This window comes from Lactuca virosa, chromosome 1, assembly GCF_052849685.1.
Source record: "Lactuca virosa cultivar CGN04683 chromosome 1, Lactuca_virosa_CGN04683_v6, whole genome shotgun sequence".
Classification (NCBI taxonomy): Eukaryota; Viridiplantae; Streptophyta; class Magnoliopsida; order Asterales; family Asteraceae; genus Lactuca; species Lactuca virosa.
In genome coordinates this window covers 80,914,528-80,932,321 of record NC_136426.1, presented here as the reverse complement: position 1 = coordinate 80,932,321, position 17,794 = coordinate 80,914,528, and the positions used below count along the sequence as shown (strand labels likewise).

Here is a 17,794-nt window from a genome sequence, read left to right as displayed (position 1 = left end):
GGTTGCACGCATACCGTAAAATGAACCATATTGGTTGCATGCATAACCCCTCGTTAATTGTTAATGCTTTGTGGATCATGATCTAATACATAATTGAAATCATACAAAATTAAACATAGCGAAAACACTTGTTGAGATCTCACAATTGGACACTATGTAGATCATGATCTAATATGTAACCGAACATTATTTTAGATTACAACCCAAGTGACGGACGCAGAACGTTTTAGTAGGGGTGACACTAAAAAAAAGTTTCCGAAAAAATCTAAATTAGTAGTGACACTCGTATTTTAAGCCGATGCACCTAATTGAAAATACAAAAAAAAAACATAATTTTTTTTACACTACGTGCCGGAATCGGAGCAGTGGTCCAGGACCCCTCGGGCTCCACTAAGGTCCGCCACTGTACAACCCGTCAGCTAAATTGTGGGATTATTGGTATGCCTGATAATGTCGGGTCACAATCTAATGACTAACCCTCATCTAAATGTTGGATAGCAACCCTACGATATCCTAAACTTTTGATCAATTATTAACTCGTTCGGTAATGTTGGATCACAACCTAACAATTAAATTATGCACAACATCACAGCCTCATAATCCATAAGCATTGAAAACATTATTATAAACCATACTAACATAACACATAACTTGCCTCTTGCAAAACATGCATAGCAAATTGGCATAAAGTAAAACATATAAAATCTGACACAACATACATAGGCATGTATCCCATTTGTAAATCACATGAACTCACTTGACACCGTTTGATCTCTTAAGTAAATCCGTAATCACCTGGATAAATCATTACAAAGTTTCTAAGTTTGTATCGTAAGAGAATGATTGATACGACATAAATGAAAAAAGAATGATGATCTTCTAGTTTTGTTGTAATTATGGACCAAAGGGTTTTTAGCTCAGGGGTGTCAAATGTCGTCATCCCTCTTTAAGATCAAGGGTTCTAGTCTCGTCATAGACATTGGTGGAATTAGATGTTAGTTTATGATTAAATTAGATTTGCCGATTCAAAAAAGATCCAAACATGCACCACAAAAGGCTAAACCTACATGTAACTAACGTCAATAATGAAGACCACTAACTAACTTTTTTTTAGAATATCATATTACTAACTAACTATCAATCTATCGTTAACCTACTTAAATGTTATCATAATTACTTTCCTAATATTCTTCTTTAATATAGACACGTAAAAAATGTTTTTGAGAGTCATCTTTAAAAAATAGGTAACCGAAATCAGAATCAAGGTATTCGTCCGGTTCTCAATTATTCATTTCCCACTAAATCGATTCTCGGTTCTTCGGTTTTCGATCCGATTTGGGCCGAGTCAAGTACCGGACACATCTTAGAGGACACTTATTTATAGAATCGAACTGGAATCAAGAATCGGAGTATTCAATCGAGTTCTTGGTTCTCCATTTACTACTAAATCAGTTTCCAGTTCTTCAGTTATTGGTCCGATACGGTTGGGGTCCTAACCAATGTTCATCCCTAGTTTGAATTATCTCTCTATTTTTCTACATTAATGATGACTTTTGCAAGTTCGACGTGATTTATATTTTTAACTGTTTTATTATTAAAAAGGTTTCCATAAAGAAGAAAAATGATCTTGAAGACAAGAATTAATATAAGTTAACGATTTTAAGAATGTATTTCATATATAGAAAATTCGAATTTTGAATCTTTATCATTTAAAAGTTGTAGTTGTTTTTATTTATATGACCGTGTTGAAAGTTGAACCATATAAATTACCATGATTCAAGATATACATAAAAATTGGTACAGTTAAAATATATTTGAACGGGGTTGAACGATAAATTTTTTTAATTATCAAATTATTAAGTACAAATTTTAGTAAAATCTAAAATAAAACAAATTATATTGATATGATTTTTTTTACATGATAATTTTCAAATTAGTCCAATAATTAATCTTTTTATTAAATTACAGCTAAAACATAGATCAACGAAAAAAATAGTATTTATATATCGTCACTACAACATTGTATCTCCGTATTTACATATTTATTTTAATTCTATAAAACGAACCCTAGTAAATCAGTTAAAAGAGAATCAAAAAAGAAAGGGTAAACAAAAAACAGAGGTGCAAGTGCAACAAGGGAAATCTCGGTTTTTTTCGCGCAGGGTTTTCTCAAATTCCTCCAATCCTAAGTGGGAGCAAGGAGATTTGAAACACAGAAACTGGTCATCATCAGGCAAGTATCTATCACTGTCTTAGTTTTGCTCTTGATTCCACGCCCATGAACTTTAGATTTAGTGAAACCCTAATACCCAATTCCCCGCAATTGTAAATTATTATCAGAGTTTGGGTTCTGTGTACCGAAATCCAAAATCTCAGTCGCGTGGATTGGAGTTTGACACTAAGTTACAAGATCGCTGCGGTTTCAGGTGAATTCTGCTGAACCTTTTCTTAGATATGATTGGCCGATTAAAATTGAGATGCTGTTGGAGCCTCATTTGCTTTGAGGGGTTTTTCTATTATTATGGCGTTGAGTTTGCTACATTTCAGTAATTATATGCAGCACGTAATTCCTGTATATATTGAACCTTTGTCGAAGTGGGGTTGTTTTTGCTCGAAACCCTAGCTTTTAATCACGAGAATTCATGTATGATCAGATATTAATATATCAGCACTTGTTATAAACACCTTTGAGAAATGGCATATACACCTCAATTAATCTAATTTTTGGTCTCTTGGTCTCTTGCGATTTTGTGTTTTAGGGATTCTTTAATTGTGTATCTAAATATGTTACTGATAGTTGTATCTGCACAAGCTTTTAAATTGATTGTTGATATATGTCAATTGACATCCTTTCTGGCTCTACTTATAGTTTCTCTTGAAGGGGATACTTCATGGTTGTTTATATGATGCTATTCTGTTTATACTTGCTTATTTGTAGAAGCTTCATTCTATCTAGAAATGGAATGAAGCACGGAATTAATGCATATACGGGTTCACACATTTGAGTTTGTATGCTGCAATACTAATCCGATTGAGAAAGTTTGAGTCTGACCAGGGTTTCACAATCAGCAGTCTCATACTTTTTATGAAATGAAGGGTTGATGCAAATAGTTTGACTGTATTGTTGGGTCTGTTACTCTCTTATGGGATCTTGGTCATGGGTTTTATATTGCTATTTGCTAATCATTTTTCCTATTCTGAAATTAGAACTTTGGTTCTTGGTAGTAATGGAACCTTTTATGCTAATATGTGCATGCCTGAATTTGTAGTGCCATTATATATGTGCCTGAAATATCCTAATTTGTTTCAAGTAAACCCTTTTTTGAAAAATGTAAGGGTTTTTCATTTTTGGGTCCCTAGTCCCTACTGGTTACTCTTCAAATAGTAATGAAATAGCGTGTCATAATAATTAGCCACTTGTATTTTGGCCCTTGTAGGTGAAATTTCTATTTCCCGTGTAATGTATGAATTCTTTGTAGGGCTTAAGCTACTTAAAAGAATATAATTGATCTTTATTGTTAGACTTAATTTATAAGATCCTGCAAGGTAAATTAAAAGTAATAGTTTTGTTGGCTATGTTGCAGGAATGAGTAGTTTAGTTGAGAGACTTCGTGTCAGATCAGACTCAAGACCCCGCTATAGTTTGGATGATTCTGATGATGAGTCAGACATCCTGCTAGGTAAATCCAAGAATGCAGAGCAATTTGAGAAGATTAATAGAGATGATGCGGTAATTTTCTTTAATTTCATCTTTTTAGATACCAATTGCATTATGTTCTGTTGTGATTGGGTTACATATACATGTACAGAAAGAAGATTCATGTAATGCATGCGGTGAATCCGGGAATCTACTTGTCTGTGAAACTTGCACCTACGAATATCACCCAAAGTGTTTAATACCACCTCTGAAAGCTCCTCTTCCTACCAGCTGGAGGTGTCCAAAATGTGTAAGTTCTAAAATAGCACTATATGAACTGCTTTTCTTCAACACTTCAAATGCTACATTTTGATTTTAATGAGTTTTTTTTACTTGCAGGTTAACCCTCTAAATGATATAGAAAAACTTTTGGACTGTGAAATGCGGCCTACTGTTGCTGATGATAGTGATGCCTCAAAGTTGGGTTCCAAGCAGATATTTGTTAAACAATATCTTGTGAAGTGGAAAGGCCTATCTTATCTCCATTGCACATGGTAATCTATTTATCTATTCACTTATACATTCAAACAGTATATGTTTTGCTGATTAGCAAAATCACCTGTATTTCAGGGTACCTGAAAAAGAGTTTATAAAAGCTTACAAGGAATTGCCTCGCTTAAGGACAAAAGTAAACAATTTTCGCAAGCAAATGAATGTGGGCAACAACAGTGAAGATGAATATGTCCCTATCAGGCCAGAATATACAATGGTTGACCGAATTCTTGCTTGCAGGTGAACTTTCTTGTAAATCATATATTAGCTATATAAGACAAAAATACATTTTGGTTCTTTTTAGTGAAATCTTATATGTGGTGGATGAATCAGGCAAGAAGGTGAGGAGGAAAAGGAATATCTTGTAAAATGGGTGGGACTTAACTATGATGAATGTTATTGGGAATCAGAGTCAGATATCTCATCATATCAACAACAAATTGAGAATTTCAATAGACTGCAGTCTAGATATCGGAAACTAAGGAAGCAGAAAAGCAACAATCATGATGCAGCTGACTTAAGAAAGAAGTCAAAAGAATTTCAACAGTTTGAAAAGAGTCCCGAATTTCTTCCTGGGGGTAGGCGATATCTAATCTTGATTTGGGAATATTATTTATAGCAAGTTTTGTACTTTTGATACTAAGAGATCCCAAATGTTTTTTGGTGTAATTGTAGGTGAGCTCCACCCATATCAACTTGAAGGATTAAACTTCTTGCGTTTCTCATGGTCTAAACAAACACATGTCATACTTGCCGACGAAATGGGTCTTGGTATGTTTTCCCTTTAGTCTTTTTACAGGTTTGTGACTTGTTACTTGTTAGTTACAACTTACATTGTTATATACAATTTCAGGAAAAACAATACAAAGTATTGCCTTTTTAGCCTCTCTATACGAAGAGAATGTCTCCCCACATCTAGTAGTAGCACCACTTTCTACATTAAGGAACTGGGAACGTGAATTTGCCACATGGGCGCCTCATATGAATGTTGTAAGTTACAAGATCTTTCAGTTTCTAATATTTTCTTTTGAATAAGTTGTACAAAATAAAACCCTAAACCCCAAACCCACTGCAGGTTATGTATGTTGGAACAGCTGCTGCACGTGCTGTCATACGGGAATATGAATTTTATTTCCCAAAGTCTCATAAGAAGGACAAGAAGAAGAAGTCAAGTCATGGGTCAAATGAAAATAAGCAAGCCAGGATTAAATTTGATGTCCTATTGACATCTTATGAAATGATCAACATAGATAACGGGTCCCTCAAGTCAATAAGCTGGGAGACTATGGTAACTTTTTTTGACTTTTTACCACAATGATTAGATCATGACATCCTGTACGTGTTTGTTTGATGAATTCTTTTCAATCATGCAGATAGTGGACGAAGGCCATCGTCTCAAGAACAAGGATTCAAAGTTGTTTTCTGCACTGAAACAGTTTGATACCAGACATCGTACATTATTGACTGGAACCCCTCTTCAGGTTTGTTCTAGTTTTTAATTGTATAATTTACTTTATCTTTTAGTTTTTGTATTTGATCTGAATTGAAAATGGTTTTCAGAACAACTTGGATGAGCTTTTCATGCTTATGCACTTCCTTGATGCTGGAAAGGTTAGTATTATTGCAACTCCTTATCATTTCCTGTGTGTGATTATGATATTACATAAGGAGAAGTAGATAACCCTAAAACATCTTCTTATGTTGCTACAATTTTTTTGCAGTTTGCAAGTTTGGAAGAGTTTCAGGAAGAGTTTAAGGATATCAATCAAGAAGAGCAAGTTTCAAGGCTCCATAAGATGTTGGCCCCCCATCTTCTAAGAAGTAAACATTCAAAACTTGTGCTTGTTATGTTTCTTAAATCTTAATTGAACTTTATAATAACTTTGTGGTGATAAATGTCAGGATTGAAGAAAGATGTTATGAAGAAACTACCTCCTAAAAAGGAGCTCATTTTACGTGTGGAGTTAAGTAGCAAGCAGAAAGAGTACTACAAGGCAATTTTAACTCGTAACTATCAGTTATTAACTCGCCGAGGAGGCGCCCAGGTGAAAAGACTGTTTTGTCCTTAATCTGCTATCATCTTATCTTGAACTTAAAACTAACATCTAATATTTTTCTTTCTGAATTTAGATTTCTCTCATTAATGTGGTTATGGAATTGCGCAAGCTTTGTTGTCACCCTTTTATGCTGGAGGGAGTTGAACCAGAAGACACCAATGAGTTCTACAAGTAAAATATATTTTAGCTTTTGCTATGTTTCTTATTATATTTGTTTTCCTTTTCTTTCTTGTGCATTGATGTCCATTTTCATTTGTCAGACAACTGTTGGAATCTTCTGGGAAACTGCAGCTTTTGGATAAAATGATGGTGAAGCTCAAAGAGCAAGGACATAGAGTTTTAATTTATACACAATTTCAGCACATGTTGGATTTGCTTGAAGATTATTGCAATTACAAGGTATGAATGTTGAGCCAGTTTGCCCTTTCATTTGGATTGATTTAACCTTTACTTTATTTTTTCTTTTTTGTAGAAATGGCTATATGAACGAATTGATGGAAAAGTTAGTGGTGGAGAAAGACAAGTTAGAATTGATAGGTTCAATGTCAGTAATTCTTCTAGATTTTGCTTTCTGCTGTCTACTAGAGCTGGTGGTTTGGGTATTAACCTTGCCACTGCAGACACAGTTATTATTTATGACAGGTAAAAAGTTGTAATTTTTCAGTATTTATTAGTAGTTGTAGTTGCCTGTTTCTATCTTGATATATATATTTTTTGTAACAGTGATTGGAATCCTCATGCTGATCTACAAGCAATGGCCAGAGCTCATCGTCTTGGACAGAAAAATAAGGTTAGAAATTGTTACAGGAGATCAGGCTATATGTTTTGGCTGGTTAACTAACATAAGGGTATTTCTGTAATTTCTGATAACTGCCATTTTCAGGTTATGATATTTAGACTTATAACAAGAGGAACAATTGAAGAAAGGATGATGGAGATGACCAAGAAGAAGATGGTGTTGGAGCATTTGGTTGTTGGCAAGCTTAAAAATCAAAACATCAATCAGGTACATGTTTATAGTCATTTGATGTTCATATGCATGTAGACAAAATATATTACATTGATTAAGCAATTGTTATATCATATATGATCTGGTTATGATTTATTACAATATGTAGGAAGAGCTGGATGACATCATCAGGTATGGATCGAAGGAGTTATTTGCTGATGAGAATGATGAAGCTATGAAATCAAGACAAATCCATTACGATGATGCTGCAATAGATAGGTAAAAAAATGCAGGATTAAGTGCTTAACTCATTAAGATCATTAAATAGAAAAGAAACATTCCTTAAATGGTTTGTTATATCTTTTTTTAACGTTTGACACTTTGATAGATTGCTTAACCGTGATTACACTGAAGAAGAAAATGCTGCAATGGAAGATGCAGAAGAAGATGGCTTTTTGAAAGCATTTAAGGTTTTCCTTTTTTTGCACAATAAATTGATATTACTCACCTCTAGACTAAAGATTTGAACTTTTAAATTTTTGTTGTGTATATGAATATGATTTAGGTGGCAAATTTTGAGTACATTGATGAGGCGTCAAAAGAGGAAGAGGAAATACAAGAACCCATAGCAGAGGACAAAAGTGCAGCCACAAATCCAGAAAGATCAAGTTATTGGGAGGAGTTGTTAAAAGACAGATATGAAGTTCACAAAGTTGAAGAGTTGAATTCTATGGGAAAAGGTAAAAGAAGCCGAAAGCAGATGGTGTCTGTTGAAGATGATGATCTTGCTGGATTGGAAGATGTAAGCTCTGATGCTGATGATAATTATGAAGCTGAGTTGTCTGATGGAGAGAATTCAGCTGGAGCAACACCTGTGAAAAAGCCCTACAGGAAGAAAACACGTGGTATAATACACTTTTATCTTTTAATCTTTTACAAGTCGCATAAATTTGTTTTGTTTGCGGTGATAATATTTGTTAATGGGATCTTTTTCTTAATTATATTTGCAGTTGACAATGCTGAGCTACTTCCTCTTATGGAAGGTGAAGGGAGAGCCTTTAGAGTATTGGGATTTAATCAAAGTCAAAGGGCCCAATTTGTTCAAATCTTGATGAGGTATTGTAGTCTTGTCTTTATGTTTTTACACTTTTTTTATTAGTTATTAGTATGAACTGTGTAAATTACACTGCAGATTTGGGGTTGGAGACTTTGATTGGGCAGAATTTACTTCACGTTTGAAGCAAAAGAGTTATGAGGAAATTAAAGTGTAAGAGCTGTTTCACCTTCAAATTTAATTCAACCTTTTCTTCTGTTGGTGGATTGAATTATAAAAGACAATCTTTTTGGTTTATTATGTCATGCAGTTATGGAACTCTCTTCTTGTCACACATTTCTGAAGACATTACAGATGCTGCAACTTTTTCAGGTGACTTTTTGTGGTTAAAACTTAAAACTATGATTTTTTTTTTTGGTCAGAGTTCATGTTTTTTTATAATTTTATTTTAATGCAGATGGTGTTCCGAAAGAAGGGTTAAGAATAGAAGATGTACTTGTCAGGATTGCAGTCTTGCTTCTTGTAAGAGATAAAGTAAGTCGTTTTTAAAACTATCTTTTACATGTTTGATTTTTTCTAATCTTCTTGCTATGCTGATTGTTAATTACTGCTACAGGTAAAAAACACTTCAGAGAATCAAAGTGCTCCCCTTTTTACAGATGACATCATCTATCGGTATCCAGGATTAAGAGGTTTAAAATTCTGGAAGGAGGAACACGATCGAACCCTTCTTCGTGCTGTCTTGAAGTGAGCTCAATAATTTAAAGTTCTATTTTGTCATTATAAATAAATACGACTCAGTATTAAATTCATATTCATATTCATATTCTTGTTTTGTGTGTATGAACTATAAACTATAAAGGCATGGTTATGGAAGATGGCAAGCTATTGTTGATGACAAGGATTTAAGGGTGCAAGAAGTGATTTGTCAAGAGTTGAATCTCCCTGGTATAAATATGAGTCTCCCAGGGACAGGGGCACCTCAAGGTCAATTTGTCCCACCTGGAAGTGTTGAAGCTCAAACACCAGTAGCAGCTTCTGGAGTTTCTCAACCACAAGCACAAGTTCAGGATTCCACTACTGCTGCAAATAATGCTTTGTATCACTTCAGAGAGATGCAAAGAAGACTGGTTGAGTTTGTTAAGAAACGTGTCCTCCTTCTCGAAAAAGGACTTAATGCTGAATACCAGAAAGAATACTTTGTAAGTCATTATATATGTTTCTTTTTCTTTCATTCTTTCTTTCTGCTGTTTTTTGCTCATTTGGTGTTTTTTTTTTTTAAAAATAAAATAGGGTGATGAAAAACCCAATGAGATTCGGAATGATGACATGGAAACTGAACAAAAGGTTCTGGACAGACCAAGTGCAAGCCACAATGACACAAGTTCTCAGATGATTGGTCAATTGCCTCAAATCCAAGTCATCTGTAAGTCAAAATAATAAAATATGCAGTTTTTTATAAAATCTAATTTGTCTTTTCTTACAGCTCCAGAAGAAATAACAGCAGCAGCTTGTGATGATAAAAAGGATCGATTGGCAATGGCCCGCCATTATAATGAGGTAACTAAATTTGGGTTTTATATATATATATATATATATATATATATATATATATATATATATATATATATTTAATTGTGTAAAATTAAATTTATTTTAGCTAAATTGTTGTTTGTGATAATGTAGATGTGCAAGATAGTTGGGGAAAATGCGGTTGAATCAGTTGAGGCATATGTGGGGAACAAACCTGGTGCAGGTTTGAAGCTGAAAAAGAAACTTGAACCACTGGAAGGGATACATGAACAAGTCTCCAAGATTCTTGTAAATGAAAATAGCAATGGTGATGTGAGTCAGCATGAAGTCAACGGGACCACAAACACTGCTGATGTGGCAATGGAAGATGGGGAAGGACGAAGCCCAGGTGTCATTGTGTTGGAGTAAAACATGTTACTACTACTAAGTTAACTTTTTTTTTTCTTATGCTTTTGAGACTTGTTGAGAAGGTTTTTATAGAAAAGTGGTTGCTGGGGTTTAGATGTTTTGTGCCATGAAAATGAAATACAGTTTACTAATCAAAGTTATTAGGAGCTAAAGTTTGTGTAAGGTGTTCCAACACGCGAGACACCACCAATGTTGTTAGTTTGTTAGTTAATGTTGTCTTTTGAGTATAGGAAGGAGGAACTGATGATACATTTTCAGCTTCTTTTATTGTTATATCCAAGTTTCTACTAGTGGTAAACTTACAACTATTAACTATCGCATTTTACTTGTGGTGGATTGTTTTGTTTGGGACAATCATTAATTAAGCTGTGTTTTAACTTTTACTTAATGGACTTAAATTGAAAATGACTTAATCTGTTAAGCTATATATGAACAGAAAATATTGAGAAGGAAAGAGGTCATTTATTATTTTTGTAGTCGTATCATAAGATCTTTGTGTTAAATTAGATATTTCAAACAGTGAAATTCAAGAATTATTTTCACCAAAGCCCTTGCATTCTGCTCACCATATAGATCCACTGCTATTTCATGATAATATATATGACAAATATACAAAATAACCATAAAACTTACATCTATTAATGAACCAGAATACATAAATTGAGTTGGTTAAAGATTAGTCATTTACTTGGCTATAAAAAAAATAAGATTTCAACCATTTTCAAAATTAATTTATGAATAGATCTGACATATTGAAAAGGTTTTGATGTGTAAATCACGCAAACTTTGGTCACAATCTTTATTTTATTAATCATGAAATTACTTTGCTGGTGAGAACATATTCAAAGAAATAATTATTTGTTTAATATTTTTATTTAGTATATGACTTTGGATAGGTTCACCAACGGTTTTTGAAGATTTAGATGTTTTATATTATGAGTGTTTATAGTTCAATCCGGTCATTTCGAGATACAAAATTAGGGCAAATTGGTGATCTTGGTTATTGCAAAGCAAATCTCACTTTTCCATTGCAAAGCCAATTCACCGAACCAATCAAGATTTTAAGACCCGATTTTTGACAAAAGTTTTTCTACAAAAAATGAATCAACTTATTAAAACTAGTATTAAAAAGCAAATAATTTAATAACAATCAAAAACATAATAGAATCAAGAACGTGACTAACCAAATTGTTTCAATCGATCAGAAATAACTAGAACAAGTTTCATTTCCTATGTTCCTTCTTGCTTACTTTTATATAATGATTGGGTGAATGTTTATGTTTCTACATTGAATAAATTATATAGTTAAAATATTAATAAATACATGTTAAAATAACAAAGCAGTTGTTAGCGACTATAAAATAATAATAATTATATAACATTGTTATTTTCTTAGACCATACAATAAAATATATATTTATTAGAAAGTTTGAAGTTGAAAAAAAATAGTTATAACTGTTGAGAATCACAAAATAAAATATATTAATATGATTTGAGATAAATATTTCTCAATAATCCATATGTTGGTTGTGCATCGATAAAAACTATTAATTTCTTCATTAATTTTTTAATTTAGTCCACCATGAATTTTTGAAATATTATTAATGTGGTTTTTAATTTTATGTAAATTTTAGTTGTACGGATTTTTGATTTAATATTATTTTCTAAATTGTTATATGTAACTAACTTATAACTATTTATTTTGACATATCTTTGTTTATTTCTCTAAATATATACTGAGATATATTTTCATTTCTTTTTCATTTTGAATTAAGTTTAGATATAATACGACATTAATTTTTTTAATTATTTTCTGGAAATAGTTTTCGGATATTTTTTTTCAGTTTAACACCATATTTGAATAAAGTAAATTTTGTTCCCTTTTAAACATCAAAATATTATATTTGTACATAATAATTTTCAAATATTATATTTATTTTTTAAAAATTTCAAAATATCATTTTTTTTTTTTTTACATTTTTAAGTATCTTATAATTATTTTAAATTGTTATTTTTCTTAATCGACGACTAATATATACGTCTTATAAATCTAATTTTAAAATATAAATACCTTTCAATGTGACTATTTCTTTATATATTACTATAAAATACACAAAATTAAGGTGTATCTACAGAAGGGGTTTACCTTCCTTTGTTCAAGTGTGTATATACGCAAGGGTTTTTATTTTAATGGTTCAAGTGGTTTCGTCTTAATCGTCTGTCGGTCCATCACAATTCTAAACATCAATTCCGTTCAACAGGGAGGAACTGGTTTCATTCTTCTCCCATGGATCCACCAACCTCTTGGGACTCCTTGCGAAAGCAGGTTTTTATGTTTTCCCTTTTTACCTGTCAATTTTCTGTTTTTGATTGCTTAATTTCAATTCGCACAACTCGGTGTTTGTGGTATCATATATTTATCTCAGCTTTACTAGTAATTAGTACCGGATTTGAGATTAAGGACATGTTTTCCTGTCGAATTCTGGGGTGTTTAAATTAGTTAGGGTTTATAATAATAAACCAATGATGATCGGATCTAGATTCTAGATTGAGATCAAATTTATTGGACTTCAAAATTTGGATTGATAACTTTCGTTTGGGTATGTTAAATGTTTCATTCATTGTGAGATGGTTCTTATGTTTCTTTCATTTTGGGTATGGAAAAGGCAAGGAATCTCGAAGCACAGTTGGATGATCAAATGCATTTGTATCGTAAATTAGTTTCAACAAAAGTCGATGATGGCAACGAAAAGGATCTTGGATCACAAATAGAACAGCTACTTAAACAACTAAACCATGTAATTTCACAAATGCAAGCGTGGGTGTCATCTGGAGGATCAGAAATATTTTCTCATACATTAACTCGTCATCAAGAAATTCATCATGATCTTAGTCAGGTAACATCATTCTTATTTTACCCTTTCATAAAAGGGTTTCATGATCCTTATATCTTTTTAATTACAGGAGTTCAATCGTCTTCGATCTAGCCTTAGAGCAAAAAGAGAGCATGCATCATTGCTTGAAGATTTCAGGGAGTTTGATAGAACAAGATTAGATCTTGAAGATGGTGGTGCCTCTCAAGAACAGTCTCTCCTTAAGGAGCGAGCCACTCTTATGAGAAGTACAGGCCAGGTGTGTATATAACTGGATCTATTGGCTGAATTTAATTTTTATATATATTGAAATTTGAAATGCTATATTTAATGTGGATGTAGATGGATGGTGTAATATCACAAGCACAAGAAACCCTAGGTACTCTCATGTTTCAAAGATCAACATTTGGTGGTGTTAATTCAAAGCTTAGCAATGTTAGCAGTCGTCTCCCAACTGTAAGTAAACTATCATAAACTAATTTCATTTTACAAAAAAAAAAAGCTTTTTATATTTGCAAAAGGGTTTATTCAATCATGATTTAACAACAGACTATTTTGTCTGTGTTTAAAAACAGGTGAATAGCATTCTGTCATCGATAAAGAAGAAAAAATCATTGGACACAATTATTCTTTCATTAGTTGCTTCCGTTTGCACCTTTCTAATCTTGATTTACTGGTTGACAAAGTAGCAAGGTATTATTACCCAAAGTCCCAAATAGTCATATATACAGGTATATTGTATGGGTATATGTAATGTATGTCATTGTTTTTGGGGACTCAGTGTGTCAGAAATGTATTTTTAATCGACATGTTTGCAGTTATATGATCAATGTCCTCCAAACATCTTTTATGTGGTCGTTTGAATGTGTTGAAAATGAGAGGAAAGAGTTTTTTTTTTCTAATTAGCAGAAGAGGAAATGTATTTTTAATCGACATGTTTGCAGTTATATGATCAATGTCCTCCAAACATCTTTTATGTGGTCGTTTGAATGTGCTCAAAATGAGAGGAAAGAGTTTTTTTTTTAATTAGCAGAAGAGAGATCGAGAAAGAGTCCCTGTTCCATCTTTTATTTTTGGGACAAAACATTAACATTAGTGTCATTCTAATGCATGTCAAACACAGTCTAAGACTGGTAGCCTGTGATGTGCTAGTCCAATGCATGTTAAACACATGTTAAACACAGTCTATGAGTCTAAGACTGAGAGAATGCCATGTGTTGTCATCTTTTTTTATGTATAATAAACACAAGGGTAGAATATTTTGATGGGATTTATGACTATGACTCTCTTTGAATATGAGAAATTAATAATATATGTGTAAGGTTCGAATATCAGATTTATGGTACGTAAAGCACGTGATGTGTCGACCATTCAAAAGCATACGTAGGAAGGATAACTGGTATCTTGATCCTGGACAGTGCACACGCATCCACTGAATCATGACTACCCCACATCCCCTCTAATCCAACAAGACAAGCAGACATCTATACAAAATACAAAATTATAAAAGACCAAAAGGGTGGTCAATTCTCTACAAGAATATGTATGGTCTTGTAGGTTGTAATACAACACGTCAATAATAAATACAAAAAGTTCAAGTTTAAGTGTTCCTTATGTCATTATCTTCATCATAGGTTATGCCTCTCTAATTAAAGTGAAATTAAAAAATTTCTTATATTATTAGATTAGATTACAACTTACATGCGATATTGTCCTCCTTTACTCCCGTGATATTACTTGCAGCCCTCTCGCGGGAGTGTCTTAATCACAGTGCAGTTTATCATTATAAAAACCCTCGATGGATTTGAATTCCATCGTCTATTGTAAGACTATCCTATAAGGTATCATGATGATTATCTCCACCTCTTGCTTGTGTTCTATAAGATGCGTCCGGAGCCAGTGCCACCATAACATGGAATAAATTATATATTTGGTTACTACCAGGCCGATTTCTGTCGGGCCGGTTTTCCCATACGGTCGATTTTTAGTTAAAGTAGGATATTGATATGTGACTACTCGGTTCTCACCATTTTGGACAGCATGATTGAAAACAAATGTCGTATTCGAAGAGTAACTACACCTAAAATAATATTTGACGTCACTATTATGAATTATATGGATAATAACGAACACTCCAAGATATTAAGAATACAAACATATCTATTTGGTTGTAACCTTAATTTGGAAGCCACATAGTCGTTAGCATTTAAGGGTTTAGAATAACAATAGCTTGGATAATCTTTTGGATCGTGTTTGGGAATCACTTTTCGAAATCTACAATTCGACCCTTATTCTTGGGGTTACACGAATGCAGACTTATGGGATAATTTAAGAGACCAAACCATATCACATCATAGGACTAATCTAATTTACAAACACATAATACTTTGATTATGTTATGTGTTCTTTGAAATAGTTTGATGCAGAGACACGGAAATCTATTTTCGATTCATAAAACTTTATAACCGTTGCAACGACCATCTTCCTTCTATACAAGGAAGATGGCAGTTAAAAGGTGTTTGGAAATCACTTTTTGAAATCTACAATTCGACCCTTATTCTTGGGGTTACACGAATGCAGACTTATGGGATAATTTAAGAGACCAAACCATATCACATCATAGGACTAATCTAATTTACAAACACATAATACTTTGATTATGTTATGTGTTCTTTGAAATAGTTTGATGCAGAGACACGGAAATCTATTTTCGATTCATAAAACTTTATAACCGTTGCAACGACCATCTTCCTTCTATACAAGGAAGATGGCAGTTAAAAGGTGTTTACAACACCGTATTGGCGCCAAAAAATAACGGTTATAGGTAGTTATAAAGAAAAACTGCATCATGATAATGTAGTAAAAGAGTTTTAAAAGGGAAAATATGATTTCAGGCCAATCCCTCTATATAAAGGGTAGTTATAAGGAAACTGCCAGGGGCACTGCCACTTGGACCTTGTTAGGGGCGTTGCCCTTAGCCCCGCCAGGGGGGCTTCTTCGTATTCCTGAGTCTATATTTATCATTTCGAGTGTGCATCTCGTATCTCCAGTCTGAATAGTAAACTGAACTCAGTCTGTCTCGATAGTAAATATTGATAAACAAATTCTAAAATATACGATTGTCTATGTTTCAAATTGTTTGTGTCACGTCTCAACGACATCCTGAAAATAAAACCAAAATTGATTTAATCATAACAAACTTCGAAAGTCGTGATCATTTTATTAATCTAAAAACATTATATCAGTATCCCACATTCCATATTTTCAAATGATACAATATTCTAATAAATAGTTATGAAAATTTAAGAAATGGTTAATCTAATAAAAGATCTTACATATTTGGTTTTTTTTTCTTGATTACACATTAACTTTTTTTTTCTAACAAAAACTTGCATTTTTTATTTTTTTTCCTATTCGGCCATTTTAGCATGTAAATCAGTAATCTTTCCGATTTTAGATATCTTCTTTGGAAAAACTCTAAACTTCGAAAAATATCTCACATTTGACAAATTTGTTCTTTTGAACCAACTCTTTTGTTTTGGCTTATAATTCTTGTGTTCAAATATTGTTGACAAAATGCATATCAAAATCTATTTGCATGATGCTTAAAGATCGTAGCAGATGAAGAACAACTGTCTATTCTTGCTTTACAATGTTTCTAATCATGAAAATATGAAAACTTATAGTATTAGATTATAAACATAGATTAATGTTCGGAAGATGTCTTTATGTTTGGTTCTTAAAACAATATAAGATACCGAGTCAACTTAGATTGTCATTCTTCACATGTTACATTCTCCAATCATTATGCAAATAGATTTTGATATACATTTCGCTAACAAAAATTAAACACAATAGTTTTTCCATTTGTTTTGCACAAATCAAATGTTTTATTTAAGTTATAATGCCGAAAAACCATTAAAACGCTATAAACAAAAACAAAAAAATATGAGAATTATATGAGTCAACACAAAAAATTTGATTCAAATGGAAACAAAAATTAAGTCTCAACGTAATATAATTATATTACATACATGGGGCGTTGAGGGGGTAAAATGGGCAGCTGCACAAGGCCTATTTTTTTTATTATATATTATATATATATATTTATTAAAAATAAAAAACTTATAATAGCGACAAAGATCTTTTTTCTCTTACTTGTCCTGGGCATTTGAGGATATTTATATTCCCGGTACCAGCCTGATGACAAATCAAATCAGATTGAAAATACTTTAAATGGAAAAACATGAAAATAAAAGTTAGATTCGAAAATAATTGTGTGAGGGTCAAAAAATCGATTTTTTGGAAAAAGAAAATTTGATAAATTGTATAATTAGAATATTACCCGTAAACTTGTTAAAAGTTTAAAAAATAATGGTGGTACTTTGCAGAACTTCTTTTGGATAAATTGGATTCCCATCAAAATTAATTGTTGTGTTTGGAGGATGCTTTTGAACAGGATTCTGGTAGCTTGTAATTTGGTCGAAAAGGGGATTGTGCTTAACTCCACTGTTTGCGCGATGTGCGAAAATGTTGAGGAGTACATCGACCACGTGTTTTTCTCATGCTCTTTTTCTTCTTTGATTTGGAATTAGTTTTCTTCTTGGTGTGGTGTGATGCCGTTGATTCCGAGTTGCATGGAAGATTTCTTGTTGTGTTTAAAAGCTCCGTTTATTGGTAAAAAGCGGAAGAAGCTATTTTTGGCCTTGTTATATACGGTGTTGTGGTTCA

The 17,794-nt window shown here is 32.6% G+C and overlaps 2 protein-coding genes and 1 long non-coding RNA gene across 5 annotated transcripts; 2 read left to right on the top strand and 1 right to left on the bottom strand.

Moving 5' to 3' along the window:
- Positions 1–2,077: 2,077 nt before the first annotated feature.
- On the top strand, positions 2,078–10,502 carry PKL (chromatin remodeling factor CHD3 (PICKLE)). Of its 3 annotated transcripts, XM_079075162.1 has the most exons (31): positions 2,078–2,233; positions 2,341–2,426; positions 3,585–3,730; positions 3,810–3,947; positions 4,037–4,191; positions 4,268–4,429; positions 4,523–4,767; positions 4,865–4,960; positions 5,043–5,179; positions 5,265–5,477; positions 5,563–5,670; positions 5,750–5,800; positions 5,911–6,010; positions 6,092–6,234; positions 6,320–6,417; positions 6,507–6,645; positions 6,719–6,888; positions 6,970–7,036; positions 7,130–7,252; positions 7,365–7,474; positions 7,584–7,665; positions 7,761–8,100; positions 8,206–8,311; positions 8,388–8,462; positions 8,560–8,621; positions 8,707–8,783; positions 8,866–8,996; positions 9,112–9,451; positions 9,543–9,675; positions 9,736–9,809; positions 9,936–10,502. In XM_079075162.1, exons 3-31 carry the CDS (start codon positions 3,587–3,589, stop codon positions 10,188–10,190), a joined length of 4,074 nt encoding a protein of 1,357 aa, XP_078931288.1. In that variant the 5' UTR covers positions 2,078–2,233; positions 2,341–2,426; positions 3,585–3,586; the 3' UTR covers positions 10,191–10,502. The 3 variants fall into 3 exon arrangements, with proteins under 3 accessions (XP_078931288.1, XP_078931286.1, XP_078931287.1); XM_079075160.1 differs by having other exon boundaries at positions 7,761–8,311; XM_079075161.1 differs by lacking the exon at positions 2,341–2,426 and having other exon boundaries at positions 2,084–2,233; positions 7,761–8,311.
- A 1,830-nt stretch (positions 10,503–12,332) lies between these two features.
- On the top strand, positions 12,333–13,913 carry LOC145148650 (Golgi SNAP receptor complex member 1-1-like). The gene is made up of 5 exons (XM_079075158.1): positions 12,333–12,516; positions 12,857–13,087; positions 13,155–13,322; positions 13,406–13,519; positions 13,639–13,913. Exons 1-5 carry the CDS (start codon positions 12,478–12,480, stop codon positions 13,750–13,752), a joined length of 666 nt encoding a protein of 221 aa, XP_078931284.1. The 5' UTR covers positions 12,333–12,477; the 3' UTR covers positions 13,753–13,913.
- A 2,197-nt stretch (positions 13,914–16,110) lies between these two features.
- LOC145105386 (uncharacterized) lies at positions 16,111–17,712 on the bottom strand. Its single transcript, XR_013707287.1, has 3 exons — positions 17,409–17,712; positions 17,222–17,263; positions 16,111–16,225 (listed from the first exon to the last, which is right to left on the bottom strand). It is a non-coding gene; the product is annotated as an uncharacterized LOC145105386 (long non-coding RNA).
- Positions 17,713–17,794: the final 82 nt, after the last annotated feature.